Genomic DNA, 15,694 nt, shown 5'->3' with positions numbered 1-15,694 from the left:
CCTCCCTGTCACCTGTGTGCCACCCCCGTGTGACGGCGCTGTCCCCGTGCCAGGTGTGTGACAGCATCCTCAACATCGGGCCCTGCGCCAACGCCGCCATGGGGGAGCCGGCCTTCCTGTCCGAGGAGGTGAGGGACCCCAAAATGTACCCAAAAACCCCAAATTGGACCCCAAAATGTACCCCAAAATGTACCCCAAAATGTACCCAAAAACCCCAAATTGTACCCCAAAATGTACCCCAAAATGTACCCAAAAACCCCAAATTGTACCCCAAAATGTACCCCAAAATGTACCCAAAAACCCCAAATTGTACCCCAAAATGTACCCCAAAGCCGGCCTTCCTGTCCGAGGAGGTGAGGGACCCCAAAATGTACCCAAAAACCCCAAATTGTACCCCAAAAAACCCAAATCCACCCCAAAATGTATCCCAAATGCGGCCTTCCTGTCCGAGGAGGTGAGGGACCCCAAAATCCCCAAATTGTACCCCAAAATGTACCCCAAAAACCCCAAAATGTACCCCAAAAACCCCAAATTGTACCCCAAAATGTACCCCAAAAACCCCAAATGTACCCCAAAATGTACCCCAAAAACCCCAAATTGTACCCCAAAATGTACCCCAAAATGTACCCCAAAAACCCCAAATGTACCCCAAAATGTACCCCAAACCCGGCCTTCCTGTCCGAGGAGGTGAGGGACCCCAAAAACCCCAAATTGTACCCCAAAAAACCCCAAATCCACCCAAAAACCACCCCAAACCCGGCCTTCCTGTCCGAGGAGGTGAGGGACCCCAAAAACCCCAAATTGTACCCCAAAAAAACCCAAAGCCACCCCAAAAACCACCCCAAACCCGGCCTTTCTCTCCGAGGAGGTGAGGGACCCCAAAATGTACCCAAACACCCCAAATTGTACCCCAAAAAACCCCAAATCCACCCCAAAAACCACCCCAAACCCGGCCTTCCTGTCCGAGGAGGTGAGGGACCCCAAAATCCCCAAATTGTACCCCAAAATGTACCCCAAAATGTACCCCAAACTCAGCCTTCCTGTCCGAGGAGGTGAGGGACCCCAAAAACCCCAAAATGTACCCCAAATTGTACCCCAAAAACCCCAAATCCACCCCAAAACCCACCCCAAACCCGGCCTTCCTGTCCGAGGAGGTGAGGGACCCCAAAATACCCAAATTGTACCCCAAAATGTACCCCAAAATGTACCCCAAACCCGGCCTTCCTGTCCGAGGAGGTGAGGGGAGGAAACCCCCAAATTGTACCCCAAAAAAACCCAAATCCACCCCAAAACCCACCCCAAACCCGGCCTTCCTGTCCGAGGAGGTGAGGGACCCCAAAATGTACCCAAAAACCCCAAATTGTACCCCAAAAAACCCAAATCCACCCCAAACCCGGCCTTCCTGTCCGAGGAGGTGAGGGACCCCAAAAACCCCAAATTGTACCCCAAAATGTACCCCAAACCCGGCCTTCCTGTCTGAGGAGGTGAGGGGAGAAAAACCCCAGAAAACCCCCAAAAAACACCCCAAAATGTACCACAAAAACTCACCCCAAACCCGGCCTTCCTGTCCGAGGAGGCGAGGGACACAAAAACCCCAAAATGTATCCCAAAATGTACCCCAAAATGTACCCCAAAAGCCCAAAATATACCCCAGAAACCCACCCCAAAACCCACCCTAAAATCCACCCCAAACCTGACCTTCCTGTCCAAGAGGGTGAGGGGAAAAAAACCCTAAAAACACCCCAAAAAGTACCCCAAAAACCCCAAAATGTGCCCCCAAAAACCCCAAAACGTGCCCCAAAAACCCCAAAAAGTACCCCAAAAACCCCAAAACGTGCCCCAAAAATTCCAAAACGTGCCCCAAAAACCCCAAAACGTGCCCCAAAAACCCCAAAAAGTACCCCAAAATGTGCCCCAAAAACCCCAAAGCTGACCCCGCTGTCTCTCTGCAGTTCCAGAACAGCCCCGAGCCCGACCTGGAGATCGTCCTGTGCTCGGGGTACGGCAAGAACGGGGCCCTGACCGTGCTGCAGGTACCCAAAAACCCCAAAAACCACCCCAAAAATCACCCCAAAAACCACCCCAAAAATCACCCCAAAAACCACCCCAAAAATCACCCCAAAACCAGCCCTGAACCGCAAACCCTGCCTGTGCTCGGGGTACGGCAAGAACGGGGCCCTGACCGTGCTACAGGTACCCCAAAACCCCAATTCCTCCCTGAACCCCAGAAACCCCAAAACCCCCTGGAACCTCAAAAATCCAAAAAAAAAAACCCCAATCCCCCTTAGACCCCAAAACCCTCCCTGAAACCCCAAAAACCCCAAAACCCTTCCTGAAACCCCAAAAACCCCAAAAACACCCCCACAAATCCGAAATCCCCACCTGAACCCCCCAAACCCCCTGAACCCCAAAAGCTCCAAAACCCCAAATCCCCCTGAACCCCAAAAAACCCAAAACTCCCCTGAACCCCAAAATCCCCTGAACCCAAATCCCCCTGAAATCCAAAAAACCCCAAACCCCAAATCCCCTGAAGCCCAAAAACCCCAAATCCCCCTGAAACCCTAAATCCCCCTGAACCCCAAATCCCCTTAGACCCCAAACTGCCCTGAACCCCACAAACCCCAAATTCCCTGAACCCCAAACCCCCCTGAACCCCACAAACCCCAAACCCCCTGAACCCCACAAACCCCAAATCCCCCCTGGTCCCCACAAATCCCCCTGAACCCTGAAACCCCAAACCCCTCCTGAACCCCAAAACCCCAAACCCCTCCTGAACCCCAAAACCCCAAACCCCCCCTGACCCCCACAAACCCCCTGAAGCCCGAAACCCCAAACCCCCCCTTTGCCCCACAAACCCCCTGAACCCCGAAACCCCCCCTTGAACCCCAAAGTCCCCCTGAACCCCAAAACCCCAAACCCCCCCGCACCACCGAGTGCCCCCGGGGGAGGTTCCCGGGGGGCCGATCCCGGTGCCAGAGCAGGGCTGGGGCCAACCAGGGTGACCCCAAAGTCTGGGGAGCGCCTGTACCCCCCCAGCGACACCCCGGAACTCTGGGGTACCCCAAAAACTGCCTGTACCCCCCCAGCGACACCCCGGAACTCTGGGGTACCCCAAAAACTGCCTGTACCCCCCCAGCGACACCCCGGAACTCTGGGGTACCCCAAAAACTGCCTGTACCCCCCCAGCGACACCCCGGAACTCTGGGGTACCCCAAAAACTGCCTGCACCCCCCCAGCGACACCCCAGAACTCTGGGGTACCCCAAAAACTGCCTGCACCCCCCCAGCGACACCCCAGAACTCTGGGGTACCCCAAAAACTGCCTGTACCCCCCCAGCGACACCCCAGAACTCTGGGGTACCCCAAAAACTGCCTGTACCCCCCCAGCGACACCCCGGAACTCTGGGGTACCCCAAAAACTGCCTGTACCCCCCCAGCGACACCCCAAAAACCCCAAACCTGCCTGTGCCCCCCCAGGGACACCCCGGAACTCTGGGGTACCCCAAATCCATGGGGCAGTACCGCATAAAGATGGAACTGTCCCCGGATGGCTGTCCCTGTCCCTGTCCCTGTCCCTGTCCTCATCCCCATCCCTGTCCCCCTGTGACAGCTGTCCCCAGCCTCGTCCCTGTCCCCTGTCCCTGTCCCCTTGTCCCTGACTGCTGTCCCTGTCCCCATCCCTGTCCCCATGTGACAGCTGTCCCCATCCCTGTCCCCATGGCTGTCCCTGATGCTGTCCCTGTCCCCTGTCCCTGTCCCTGTTCCCTGTCCCCTGTCCCCATGGCTGTCCCTGTCCCCTATCCCCTGTCCCTGTCCCTGTCCCCGTGGCTGTCCCTGACGCTGTCCCTGTCCCCTGTCCCTGTCCCTGTCCCCATGGCTGTCCCTGTCCCTGTCCCCTGTCCCCTGTCCCTGTCCCTGTCCCCGTGGCTGTCCCTGACGCTGTCCCTGTCCCTGTCCCCAGCGCAGCATCCGGCCGCAGGTTGTCACCACCTTCGAGCTGCCCGGCTGTTACGACATGTGGACGGTCACCGCGCCCCCCCCGCGGGAACAGGTGGGTCACCTGTGTCACCTGTGTCACCTGTGTCACCCCCTGTGTCACCTGTGACACCGTGCCCCCTGCCACGGGAACAGGTGGGTCACCTGTGTCACCTGTGTCACCTGTGTCCCCCCCTGTGTCACCTGTGACACCGTGCCCCCTGCCACGGGAACAGGTGGGTCACCTGTGTCACCTGTGTCACCCCCTGTGTCACCTGTGACACCGTGCCCCCTGCCACGGGAACAGGTGGGTCACCTGTGTCACCTGTGTCACCCCCTGTGTCACCTGTGACACCGTGCCCCCTGCCACGGGAACAGGTGGGTCACCTGTGTCCCCCCCTGTGTCACCCCCTGTGTCACCTGTGACACCCCTGTGTCACCATATCACACCCCGGTGACACCTGTGTCACTGCGACCCCCCCACAGGAACAGGTGGGTCCCCGTGGCACCTCTGTCACCTGTGTCACTGTGTCCACATGTCACCCTTCCTGTGTCACCTGTGTCCCCATGTGCTGCTGTCCCTGTGTCCCCGTGTGTCCCCATGTCCCTCCATGTCCCTATGTCCATGTACCCATCCCCTGTCCCCTCTTGTCCCCGTGTCTGTGTCCCCATGTCCCTCCATGTCCCCGTGTCCCCATCCCCATGTCCCCCCTGTCCCTGTGTCCCCTTGTCCCCTCTTGTCCCCTCTTGTCCCCATGTCTGTGTCCCCATGTCCCTCCATGTCCCCGTGTCCCCATCCCCATGTCCCCCTGTCCCTGTGTCCCCCTGTCCCCTCTTGTCCCCATGTCTGTCCTTCCATGTCCCCCTATCCCTCTGTGTCCCCTCATCCCGTGTCCCTGTCCCCTCTCGTCCCCATGTCCCCGTGTCCCCATCCCCATGTCCCCTCACGTCCTTGTACCTGTGTCCCCATGTCCCTCCATTTCCCTGTGTCCTCATGTCCCACTGTCCCTGTGTCCCTGTGTCTGTGTCCCCATGTCCTTCCATGTCCCCCTGTCCCTGTGTCCCCATGTCCCTCTGTGTCCTCTGTGTCCCTCTGTGTTCCCAAATGTTCTCTGTGTCCCCTCTTGTCCCTCTGTCCCTCCGTGTCCTCTGTGTCCCCATGTCCTTCCATGTCCCTATGTCCGTGTCCCCATCCCCATGTCCCACTGTGCCTGTGTCCCCCGTGTCCCCTCATCCCGTGTCCCTGTCCCCTCTTGTCCCCATGTCCCTCCACGTCCTCTGTGTCCCTCTGTGTCCCCATGTCCCCCTGTTCCCTCATGTCCCTGTGTTGGTGTCCCCCTGTCCTTCCATGTCCCCATGTCCATGTCCCCATCCCCATGTCCCTCCATGTCCCCTGTGTCCCCATGTCCCCCTGTCCCTCCGTGTCCCCATGTCCCTGTGTCCCCATCCCCATGTCCCCCTGTCCCTGTAACCTTCTGTGCCCTCACGTCCCTGTGTCTGTGTCCCCATGTCCTTCCATGTCCCCCTGTCCCTGTGTCCCCATGTCCCTCCATGTCCCCCTGTCCCGTGTCCCCTCATCCCGTGTCCCTGCCCCTCTTGTCCCCACATGCCCCCGTCCCCTCACGTCCCTGTATCTGTGTCCCCATGTCCCTCCATGTCCCTGTGTCCCTCTGTGTCCACCTGTGTCCCCAAATGTCCCTGTCCCCTCTTGTCCCCATGTCCCCGTCCCCTCATGTCCCTGTGTCTGTGTCACCCCCTGCGTCACCCTCCCTGCGTCACCTTTGTCACCCTGTCGCCCCCTGTGTCCCCTCATCCCATGTCCCTGTCCCCTCCTGTCCCCGTGCCCCCTGTCCGTGTCCCCACGGATGCTCTGTCCCCACAGCCCGAGGTGGCCCCGGGGACCAGCGCGGAGACCGAGGCGGCGGCGGCGGCTCCGGAACCTTCTGAGGAGGACGGGGAACGTCACGGGTTCCTCATCCTGAGCCGCGAGGACTCCACCATGGTGAGGGACACTGGGGACATTGGGGACATCACGGGGTCACGGGTTCCTCATCCTGAGCCGCGAGGACTCCACCATGGTGAGGGACACTGGGGACACTGGGGACATCACGGGGCCAGGGGTTCCTCATCCTGAGCCACGAGGACTCCACCATGGTGAGGGACACTGGGGACACTGGGGACACTGGGGACACTGGGGACACTGGGGACATTGGGGACACTGGGGACATTGGGGACACTGGGGACATTGGGGACACTGGGGACACTGGGGACATTGGGGACATTGGGGACATCACGGGGTCACGGGTTCCTCATCCTGAGCCGCGAGGACTCCACCATGGTGAGGGACACTGGGGACATTGGGGACACTGGGGACATTGGGGACATCACGGGGTCAGGGGTTCCTCATCCTGAGCCGCGAGGACTCCACCATGGTGAGGGGACACTGACTGGGGACATCATGGGGACATCATGGGGTCACCTGGGTGTTGGCCCTGCCCAGTGTCCCCTCAGTGTCCCCATGTCCCTCCCTGGGGACAGCACGCATGTTCTGGTGGCTCTGTGTTTGCCATGCTCCCAGTGTCCCCTGATGTCCCCTGATGTCCCTCCATGGGACAGTGACCTGGATTTGGGGTCAGGTGGCGGCTGGCCCTGCCCAGTGTCCTCTCAGTGTCCCCATGTTCTTCCCTGGGGACAGCACCCATGCCCTGGTGGCTCTGTGTTTGCCATGTCCCCAATGTCCCCTGATGTCCCCAGTGTCCCCAGTCTCCCCGATGTCCTCTCAAGGGACAACGACCTGGATTTGGTGTCACCTAGGGTTTGGCCCTGCCCAGTGTCCCCTCAGTGTCCCCACGTCCCTCCTTGGGGACAGCACCCGTGCTCTGGTGGCTCCATGGGTACAATGTCCCCAATGTCCCCAGTGTCCCTGATGCTCCCATTATCCCCAGTGTCCCCAGTGTCCCCAATGTCCCCCCGCTGTCCCCAGATCCTGCAGACGGGCCAGGAGATCCTGGAGCTGGACACGAGCGGCTTCGCCACGCAGGGCCCGACCGTGTACGCGGGGAACCTGGGCCAGGGCCAGTTCATCGTGCAGGTGTCACCGCTGGGGCTGCGGCTGCTGCAGGGCGGTGAGTGACACACCTGGGGACAGTGACACACCTGGGACACACCTGGGACACACCTGGGGACACCTGGGACACACCTGGGACAGTGACACACCTGGGACACCTGGGGACAGTGACACACCTGGGACACCTGGGACACACCTGGGACACACCTGGGGACACCTGGGACAGTGACACACCTGGGACACCTGGGACACACCTGGGACACACCTGGGACAGTGACACACCTGGGACACCTGGGACACACCTGGGACACACCTGGGACAGTGACACACCTGGGACAGTGACACACCTGGGACAGGGACACACCTGGGGACAGGGACACACCTGGGCCAGGGCCAGTTCATCGTGCAGGTGTCACCGCTGGGGCTGCGGCTGCTGCAGGGCGGTGAGTGACACACCTGGGACACCTGGGGACAGTGACACACCTGGGACACCTGGGGACAGTGACACACCTGGGACAGTGACACACCTGGGGACACACCTGGGGACAGTGACACACCTGGGACAGTGACACACCTGGGGACACACCTGGAACAGTGACACACCTGGGACAGTGACACACCTGGGGACAGTGACACACCTGGGGACACACCTGGGACACACCTGGGGACAGTGACACACCTGGGACAGTGACACACCTGTGGACACACCTGGGGACACAGCTGGATCATTCTTGGGAGTGCAGTGACAGTGAGGTGACATTGGCAGGTGACACAGGAGGTGACACAGAGGATGTGACACTGCTGTGACCCTGCTGTCCCCTGACAGTGACCCAGCTGCACTTTGTCCCCGTGGATCTGGGGTCACACAGGGGATGTGACAGTGTGACAGTGCTGTCCCCTGACAGTGACACAGCTGCACTTTGTCCCAGTGGACCTGGGCTCCCCCATCGTGCACTGTGACACTGCTGTGACAATGTGGCATTGCTGTGACAGTGTGACATTGCTGTGACACTGCTGTGACAGTGTGACATTGCTGTGACATTGCTGTGACACTGCTGTGACAATGTGACACTGCTGTGACAGTGTGACACTGCTGTGACACTGCTGTGACAGTGTGACATTGCTGTGACACTGCTGTGACCCTGCTGTGACAGTGTGACACTGCTGTCCCCACAGTGACCCAGCTGCACTTTGTCCCGGTGGATCTGGGCTCCCCCATCGTGCACTGTGACACTGTGACATTGCTGTGACACTGCTGTGACACTGCTGTGACACTGCTGTGACACTGACACTGCTGTGACTCTGCTGTGACAGTGTGACTCTGCTGTGACACTGTGACATTGCTGTGACAGTGTGACACTGCTGTCCCCGCAGTGACCCAACTGCACTTTGTCCCGGTGGATCTGGGCTCCCCCATCGTGCACTGTGACACTGTGACATTGCTGTGACCCTGCTGTGACAGTGTGACATTGCTGTGACACTGCTGTGACACTGCTGTGACATTGCTGTGACACTGCTGTGACAGTGTGACACTGCTGTGACAGTGTGACACTGCTGTGACAGTGTGACACTGCTGTCCCCACAGTGACCCAACTGCACTTTGTCCCGGTGGACCTGGGCTCCCCCATCGTGCAGTGTGACAGTGTGACATTGCTGTGACCCTGCTGTGACACTGCTGTGACATTGCTGTGACCCTGCTGTGACAGTGTGACACTGCTGTGACACTGCTGTGACAGTGTGACACTGCTGTGACAGTGTGACATTGCTGTGACAGTGTGACACTGCTGTGACAGTGTGACACTGCTGTCCCCACAGTGACCCAGCTGCACTTTGTCCCGGTGGACCTGGGCTCCCCCATCGTGCAGTGTGACAGTGTGACATTGCTGTGACCCTGCTGTGACACTGCTGTGACATTGCTGTGACCCTGCTGTGACAGTGTGACACTGCTGTGACACTGCTGTGACACTGCTGTGACAGTGTGACACTGCTGTGACAGTGTGACACTGCTGTGACACTGCTGTGACACTGCTGTGACAGTGTGACACTGCTGTGACAGTGTGACATTGCTGTGACCCTGCTGTGACAGTGTGACATTGCTGTGACACTGCTGTGACACTGCTGTGACATTGCTGTGACACTGCTGTGACAGTGTGACACTGCTGTCCCCACAGTGACCCAGCTGCACTTTGTCCCGGTGGACCTGGGCTCCCCCATCGTGCAGTGTGACAGTGTGACATTGCTGTGACCCTGCTGTGACAGTGTGACAATGTGACACTGCTGTGACAGTGTGACACTGCTGTGACACTGCTGTGACAGTGTGACATTGCTGTGACACTGCTGTGACCCTGCTGTGACAGTGTGACCCTGCTGTCCCCACAGTGACCCAGCTGCACTTTGTCCCGGTGGACCTGGGCTCCCCCATCGTGCAGTGTGACAGTGTGACATTGCTGTGACCCTGCTGTGACACTGCTGTGACATTGCTGTGACCCTGCTGTGACAGTGTGACACTGCTGTGACACTGCTGTGACACTGCTGTGACAGTGTGACACTGCTGTGACAGTGTGACATTGCTGTGACAGTGTGACACTGCTGTGACAGTGTGACACTGCTGTGACAGTGTGACATTGCTGTGACACTGCTGTGACACTGCTGTGACAGTGTGACACTGCTGTGACAGTGTGACCCTGCTGTCCCCTGACAGTGACCCAGCTGCACTTTGTCCCGGTGGACCTGGGCTCCCCCATCGTGCAGTGTGACAGTGTGACATTGCTGTGACCCTGCTGTGACAGTGTGACATTGCTGTGACACTGCTGTGACACTGCTGTGACACTGCTGTGACACTGCTGTGACACTGCTGTGACACTGCTGTGACAGTGTGACCCTGCTGTCCCCACAGTGACCCAGCTGCACTTTGTCCCGGTGGACCTGGGCTCCCCCATCGTGCAGTGTGACAGTGTGACATTGCTGTGACACTGCTGTGACACTGCTGTGACACTGCTATGACACTGCTGTGACAGTGTGACATTGCTGTGACAGTGTGACACTGCTGTGACAGTGTGACACTGCTGTGACACTGTGACCCTGCTGTCCCCACAGTGACCCAGCTGCACTTTGTCCCGGTGGACCTGGGCTCCCCCATCGTGCACTGCGCCGTGGCCGATCCCTTCGGGGTGCTGCTCAGCGCCGACGGCCACCTGGCCACCTTCACCCTCAAGGGGGACACCTACGGCGGCCGCGCCCCGCGCCTGGCGCTGCTGCGGCCACCCGTGTCACACGTGAGTGTCACCGGTGTCCCCAACCCTTCCTGACCATCCCCAACCCTGCTGCGGCCACCCGTGTCACACGTGAGTGTCACCAACTGTCCCCAACCATCCCCAACCCTGCTGCAGCCACCCGTGTCACACGTGAGTGTCACCAACTGTCCCCAACCATCCCCAACCATCCCCAACCCTGCTGCGGCCACCCGTGTCACACGTGAGTGTCACCGGTGTCCCCAACCATCCCCAACCATCCCCAACCCTGCTGCGGCCACCCGTGTCACACGTGAGTGTCACCAATGTCCCCAACCATCCCCAACCCTGCTGCGGCCACGCTTGTCACACGTGAGTGTCACCAACTGTCCCCAACCATCCCCAACCATCCCCAACCCTGCCTGGCCCTGCTGCGGCCACCCATGTCACATGTGTCACCGGTGTCACCTGTGTCCCCAACCATGCCCACCTGGCGCTGCTTCAGGTGACACCTTCAGTGTCACATTCCACAGTGTCCCCAGTGCCCTTAACTGTCCCCAGTGTCCCCGGTCCCTGGGTGACATGTGATTGTCCCCAGTTCTCCACAGTGTCCCCTTGTCCTGGATGTCCCCTCTGTGCTCACAATGTCCCCAATATCCCAGTGCCTCCCCCAATGTCCCCAGTGGTGTCCGCAGTGTCCCCAGTGGTGTCCCCAGTGTCCCCGCAGCCGTCCCGTGTCACCGCGCTGTGCCTGTACCGGGACCTTTCCGGAATGTCCCCAATGGTGTCCCCAATGTTGTCCCCAATGTCCCCAATGTCCCCAATGTCCCCAACGATGTCCCCAATGTCCCCAATGTCCCCGCAGCCATCCCGTGTCACCACGCTGTGCCTGTACCGGGACCTTTCCGGAATGTCCCCAATGGTGTCCCCAATGTTGTCCCCAATGTCCCCGCAGCCGTCCCGTGTCACCGCGCTGTGCCTGTACCGGGACCTTTCCGGAATGTTCACCACCGAGAGCCGCGCCCCCCGCGAGGAGCCCCCGCCCCGCCCCCACGCCGAGGCCGAGACCCTCATCCAGGACCTCAGGTGGGTCACAGGGTCCCCAGGGGTGTCCCCAGGGGTGTCCCCAGGGGTGTCCCCAGGGGTGTCCCCAGTCTCGAGGTGTTTCTGGTTGTGGGTCCAGGGATGTCCCCAGGTGTCCCCAAGGTGTTCCCAGGTGTTCCCAAGTGTCCCCAAGGTGTCCCCAAGGTGTCCCCAGGTGTCCCCAGGTGTCCCCAGTCTCAAGGTGTTTCTGGCTGTGTCTCTGGGGATGTTCTCAGGTGTCCCCAGGTGTATCCCAGGTGTCCCTAGGTCTATGCCAGGTGTGCCCAGGTGCGCCATACCTGTGTCCAGGTGTGCGCAGGTGTTCCCAGGTGTTCCCAAGTGTCCCCAGGTGTGCCCAGGTGTGCCCAGGTGTCCTGTCTTTGCAGCGGCTCGGTGGATGATGAAGAGGAGATGCTCTACGGGGACTCGGGGGGCTCGGGGGTGTTGTTAGGTGTATATAGGTGTGCCCAGGTGTGCCAGACCTGTGCCCAGGTGTATCCCAGGTGTGCCCAGGTGTATCCCAGGTGTGCCCAGGTGTGCCCAGGTGTCCTGTCTTTGCAGCGGCTCGGTGGACGATGAGGAGGAGATGCTCTACGGGGACTCGGGGGGCTCGGGCCGTTCCCCGCCCCGGGAGGAGCCGCGGAGGGCGGGGCCCCCCGAGAGAGACCCCGCCCCCCTGAGCCCTGACCCCTCCCACTGGTGCGTGCTGGCCCGGGAGAACGGAAACATGGAGGTACTGGGGAAACTGGGAGGGACTGGGGAAACTGGGAGGGACTGGGGAAACTGGGAGGGACTGGGGAAACTGGGAGGGACTGGGGAAACTGGGAGGGACTGGGGAAACTGGGAGGGACTGGGGAAACTGGGAGGGACTGGGGAAACTGGGAGGGACTGGGGAAACTGGGAGGGACTGGGGAAACTGGGAGGGACTGGGGAAACTGGGAGGGACTGGGGATACTGGGAGGGACTGGGGATACTGGGAGGTACTGGGGAAACTGGGAATGGCACTGGGGAAACTGGGAATGGCACTGGGGAAACTGGGAATGGCACTGGGGAAACTGGGAGGTACTGGGGAAACTGGGAGGGACTGGGGAAACTGGGAGGGACTGGGGAAACTGGGAGGGACTGGGGATACTGGGAATGGCACTGGGGATACTGGGAATGGCACTGGGGATACTGGGAGGGACTGGGGATACTGGGAGGGACTGGGGAAACTGGGAGGTACTGGGGATACTGGGAGGTACTGGGGAAACTGGGAGGGACTGGGGAAACTGGGAGGGACTGGGGATACTGGGAGGGACTGGGGATACTGGGAATGGCACTGGGGATACTGGGAGGGACTGGGGAAACTGGGAGGGACTGGGGATACTGGGAATGGACTGGGGATACTGGGAGGTACTGGGGATACTGGGAGGGACTGGGGATACTGGGAGGGACTGGGGAAACTGGGAGGGACTGGGGATACTGGGAATGGACTGGGGATACTGGGAGGCACTGGGGATACTGGGAATGGACTGGGGATGGGAGAACGGCAACATGGAGGTACTGGGAGCACTGGGATGGACTGGGAATGAGATTGGGAGCGCTGGGAGGGACTGGGAATGTTTTCCCTCTGGAATTCCCGTTGTTTTCCCTTCACAATTCCCATTTCCCCTCCAGAACTCCTCTTGCTTGCCCCCCGTAATTCCCATTAACATTCCCATTTTCACCCCGTAATTCCCATTTTTAACCCCATAATTCCCAAAATTCAAAACTTTTTTTTTCCCCAGTTTTTCCCATTTTCTTGTTTTCCCCCCAAGATTTATCAGGTCCCCAAGCGGTGCCTCGGTGCCTGGTGTTCCTGGTGAAGAACTTCCCATTGCTTTCCTGCAGAATTCCCATTAAAATTCCCATTTCAAACCCCATAATTCCCATTTTTTCCCAATTTTTCCCATTTCCCCCCGTATCTCCCAGGTCCCCGACTGGCCTCTGCTGTTCCTGGTGAAGAGCTTCCTGTTGTTTTCCCCCTTAATCTCCATTTTCCCATCAAAATTCACATTTTTTGCCCCCTAGTTCCCATTATTTTTCCCCATAATTTCAGTTGTTGCCCCCGTAATTCCCTTTTTGTCCCCATTTTTCCCCAATTTTTCTCGTTTTCCCCCCAGATTTACCAGGTGCCCGAGTGGCGCCTGGTGCTCCTGCTGAAGAACTTCCTCCTGTTTTCCTGTCATAATTCCCATTTTCCCCCCAAAATTCCCATTTTCCCCCCATATTTTCCATTTTTAACCCCACAATTCCCATTTTTTTCCATTTTTTCCCATTTTCCTGTGTTTTCCCCCCAGATTTACCAGGTCCCCGAGTGGCACCTTCTGTTCCTGGTGAAGAACTTCCCATTCATTTCCCCCCATAATCCCCATTTTTAACCCCATAATCCCCATTTTTAACCCCATAATCCCCATTTTTAACCCCATAATCCCCATTTTTAACCCCATAATCCCCATTTTCCCTCCCACAATTCCCATTTTTAACCCCATAATTCCCATTTTTAACCCCATAATCCCCATTTTCCCTCCCATAATTCCCATTTTTAACCCCATAATTCCCATTTTTAACCCCACAATTCCCATTTTTAACCCCACAATTCCCATTTTTTTTTCCCAGTTTTTCCCATTTTTTTCCCATTTCCCCCCAGATTTACCAGGTGCCCGAGTGGTGCCTGGTGTTCCTGGTGAAGAACTTCCCATTCATTTCCCCCATAATCCCCATTTTTAACCCCATAATCCCCATTTTTAACCCCACAATTCCCATTTTTAACCCCATAATCCCCATTTTCCCTCCCATAATCCCCATTTTTAACCCCATAATTCCCATTTTTAACCCCACAATTCCCATTTTTAACCCCATATTTCCCATTTTTAACCCCACAATTCCCATTTTAACCGCATAATCCCCATTTTCCCTCCCACAATTCCCATTTTTAACCCCATATTTCCCATTTTTAACCCCACAATTCCCATTTTTTCCCAGTTTTTCCCATTTTTTTCCCATTTCCCCCCAGATTTACCAGGTGCCCGAGTGGTGCCTGGTGTTCCTGGTGAAGAACTTCCCATTTATTTCCCCCCACAATCCCCATTTTTAACCCCATAATTCCCATTTTTAACCCCATAATCCCCATTTTTAACCCCATAATTCCCATTTTTAACCCCATAATTCCCATTTTTTCCCAGTTTTTCCCATTTTCCTGTGTTTTCCCCCCAGATCTACCAGGTGCCCGAGTGGCGCCTGGTGTTCCTGGTGAAGAACTTCCCATTCATTTCCCCCCACAATCCCCATTTTTAACCCCACAATTCCCATTTTTTTTCCCAGTTTTTCCCATTTTTTTCCCATTTCCCCCCAGATTTACCAGGTCCCCGAGTGGCGCCTGGTGTTCCTGGTGAAGAACTTCCCATTCATTTCCCCCATAATTCCCATTTTTAACCCCACAATTCCCATTTTTAACCCCACAATTCCCATTTTTAACCCCATAATCCCCATTTTCCCTCCCATAATCCCCATTTTTAACCCCACAATTCCCATTTTTAACCCCATAATCCCCATTTTCCCTCCCATAATCCCCATTTTTAACCCCATAATTCCCATTTTTAACCCCACAATTCCCATTTTTTCTCATTTTTCCCATTTTTTTCCCATTTCCCCCCAGATTTACCAGGTGCCCGAGTGGCGCCTGGTGTTCCTGGTGAAGCACTTACCATTCATTTCCCCCCATAATTCCCATTTTTAACCCCATAATCCCCATTTTTAACCCCACAATTCCCATTTTTTCTCATTTTTCCCATTTTTTCCCATTTCCCCCCAGATTTACCAGGTGCCCGAGTGGCGCCTGGTGTTCCTGGTGAAGAACTTCCCATTCATTTCCCCCCACAATCCCCATTTTTAACCCCACATTTCCCATTTTTAACCCCATAATCCCCATTTTCCCTCCCATAATCCCCATTTTTAACCCCATAATTCCCATTTTTAACCCCATAATCCCCATTTTTAACCCCATAATCCCCATTTTTAACCCCACAATTCCCATTTTTAACCCCATAATCCCCATTTTTAACCCCACAATTCCCATTTTTAACCCCATAATCCCCATTTTTAACCCCACAATTCCCATTTTTAACCCCACAATTCCCATTTTTAACCCCACAATCCCCATTTTTAACCCCATATTTCCCATTTTTAACCCCACAATTCCCATTTTTAACCCCACAATTCCCATTTTTAACCCCATATTTCCCATTTTTAACCCCACAATTCCCATTTTAACCGCATAATCCCCATTTTCCCTCCCACAATTCCCATTTTTAATCCCATAA

The 15,694-nt window shown here is 57.0% G+C and overlaps 1 protein-coding gene across 1 annotated transcript in view; it reads left to right on the top strand.

The window, feature by feature from the left end:
• The window catches only part of CPSF1 (cleavage and polyadenylation specific factor 1), a 62,356-nt gene that overhangs the window by 20,552 nt on the left and 26,110 nt on the right, over positions 1–15,694 (top strand). The window contains exons 15-22 of the mRNA XM_058808940.1: positions 54–128; positions 1,953–2,033; positions 3,961–4,050; positions 5,857–5,976; positions 6,958–7,099; positions 10,138–10,316; positions 11,227–11,357; positions 11,916–12,087. Coding sequence (XP_058664923.1) covers positions 54–128; positions 1,953–2,033; positions 3,961–4,050; positions 5,857–5,976; positions 6,958–7,099; positions 10,138–10,316; positions 11,227–11,357; positions 11,916–12,087 — 990 coding nt within the window. The remainder of the gene's footprint in view (positions 1–53; positions 129–1,952; positions 2,034–3,960; positions 4,051–5,856; positions 5,977–6,957; positions 7,100–10,137; positions 10,317–11,226; positions 11,358–11,915; positions 12,088–15,694) is intronic.

Source organism: Ammospiza caudacuta, chromosome 1, assembly GCF_027887145.1.
Source record: "Ammospiza caudacuta isolate bAmmCau1 chromosome 1, bAmmCau1.pri, whole genome shotgun sequence".
Classification (NCBI taxonomy): domain Eukaryota; kingdom Metazoa; phylum Chordata; class Aves; order Passeriformes; family Passerellidae; genus Ammospiza; species Ammospiza caudacuta.
Note: the sequence above shows the minus strand (reverse complement) of the source record. Positions and strands in the feature narration are given on the sequence as shown.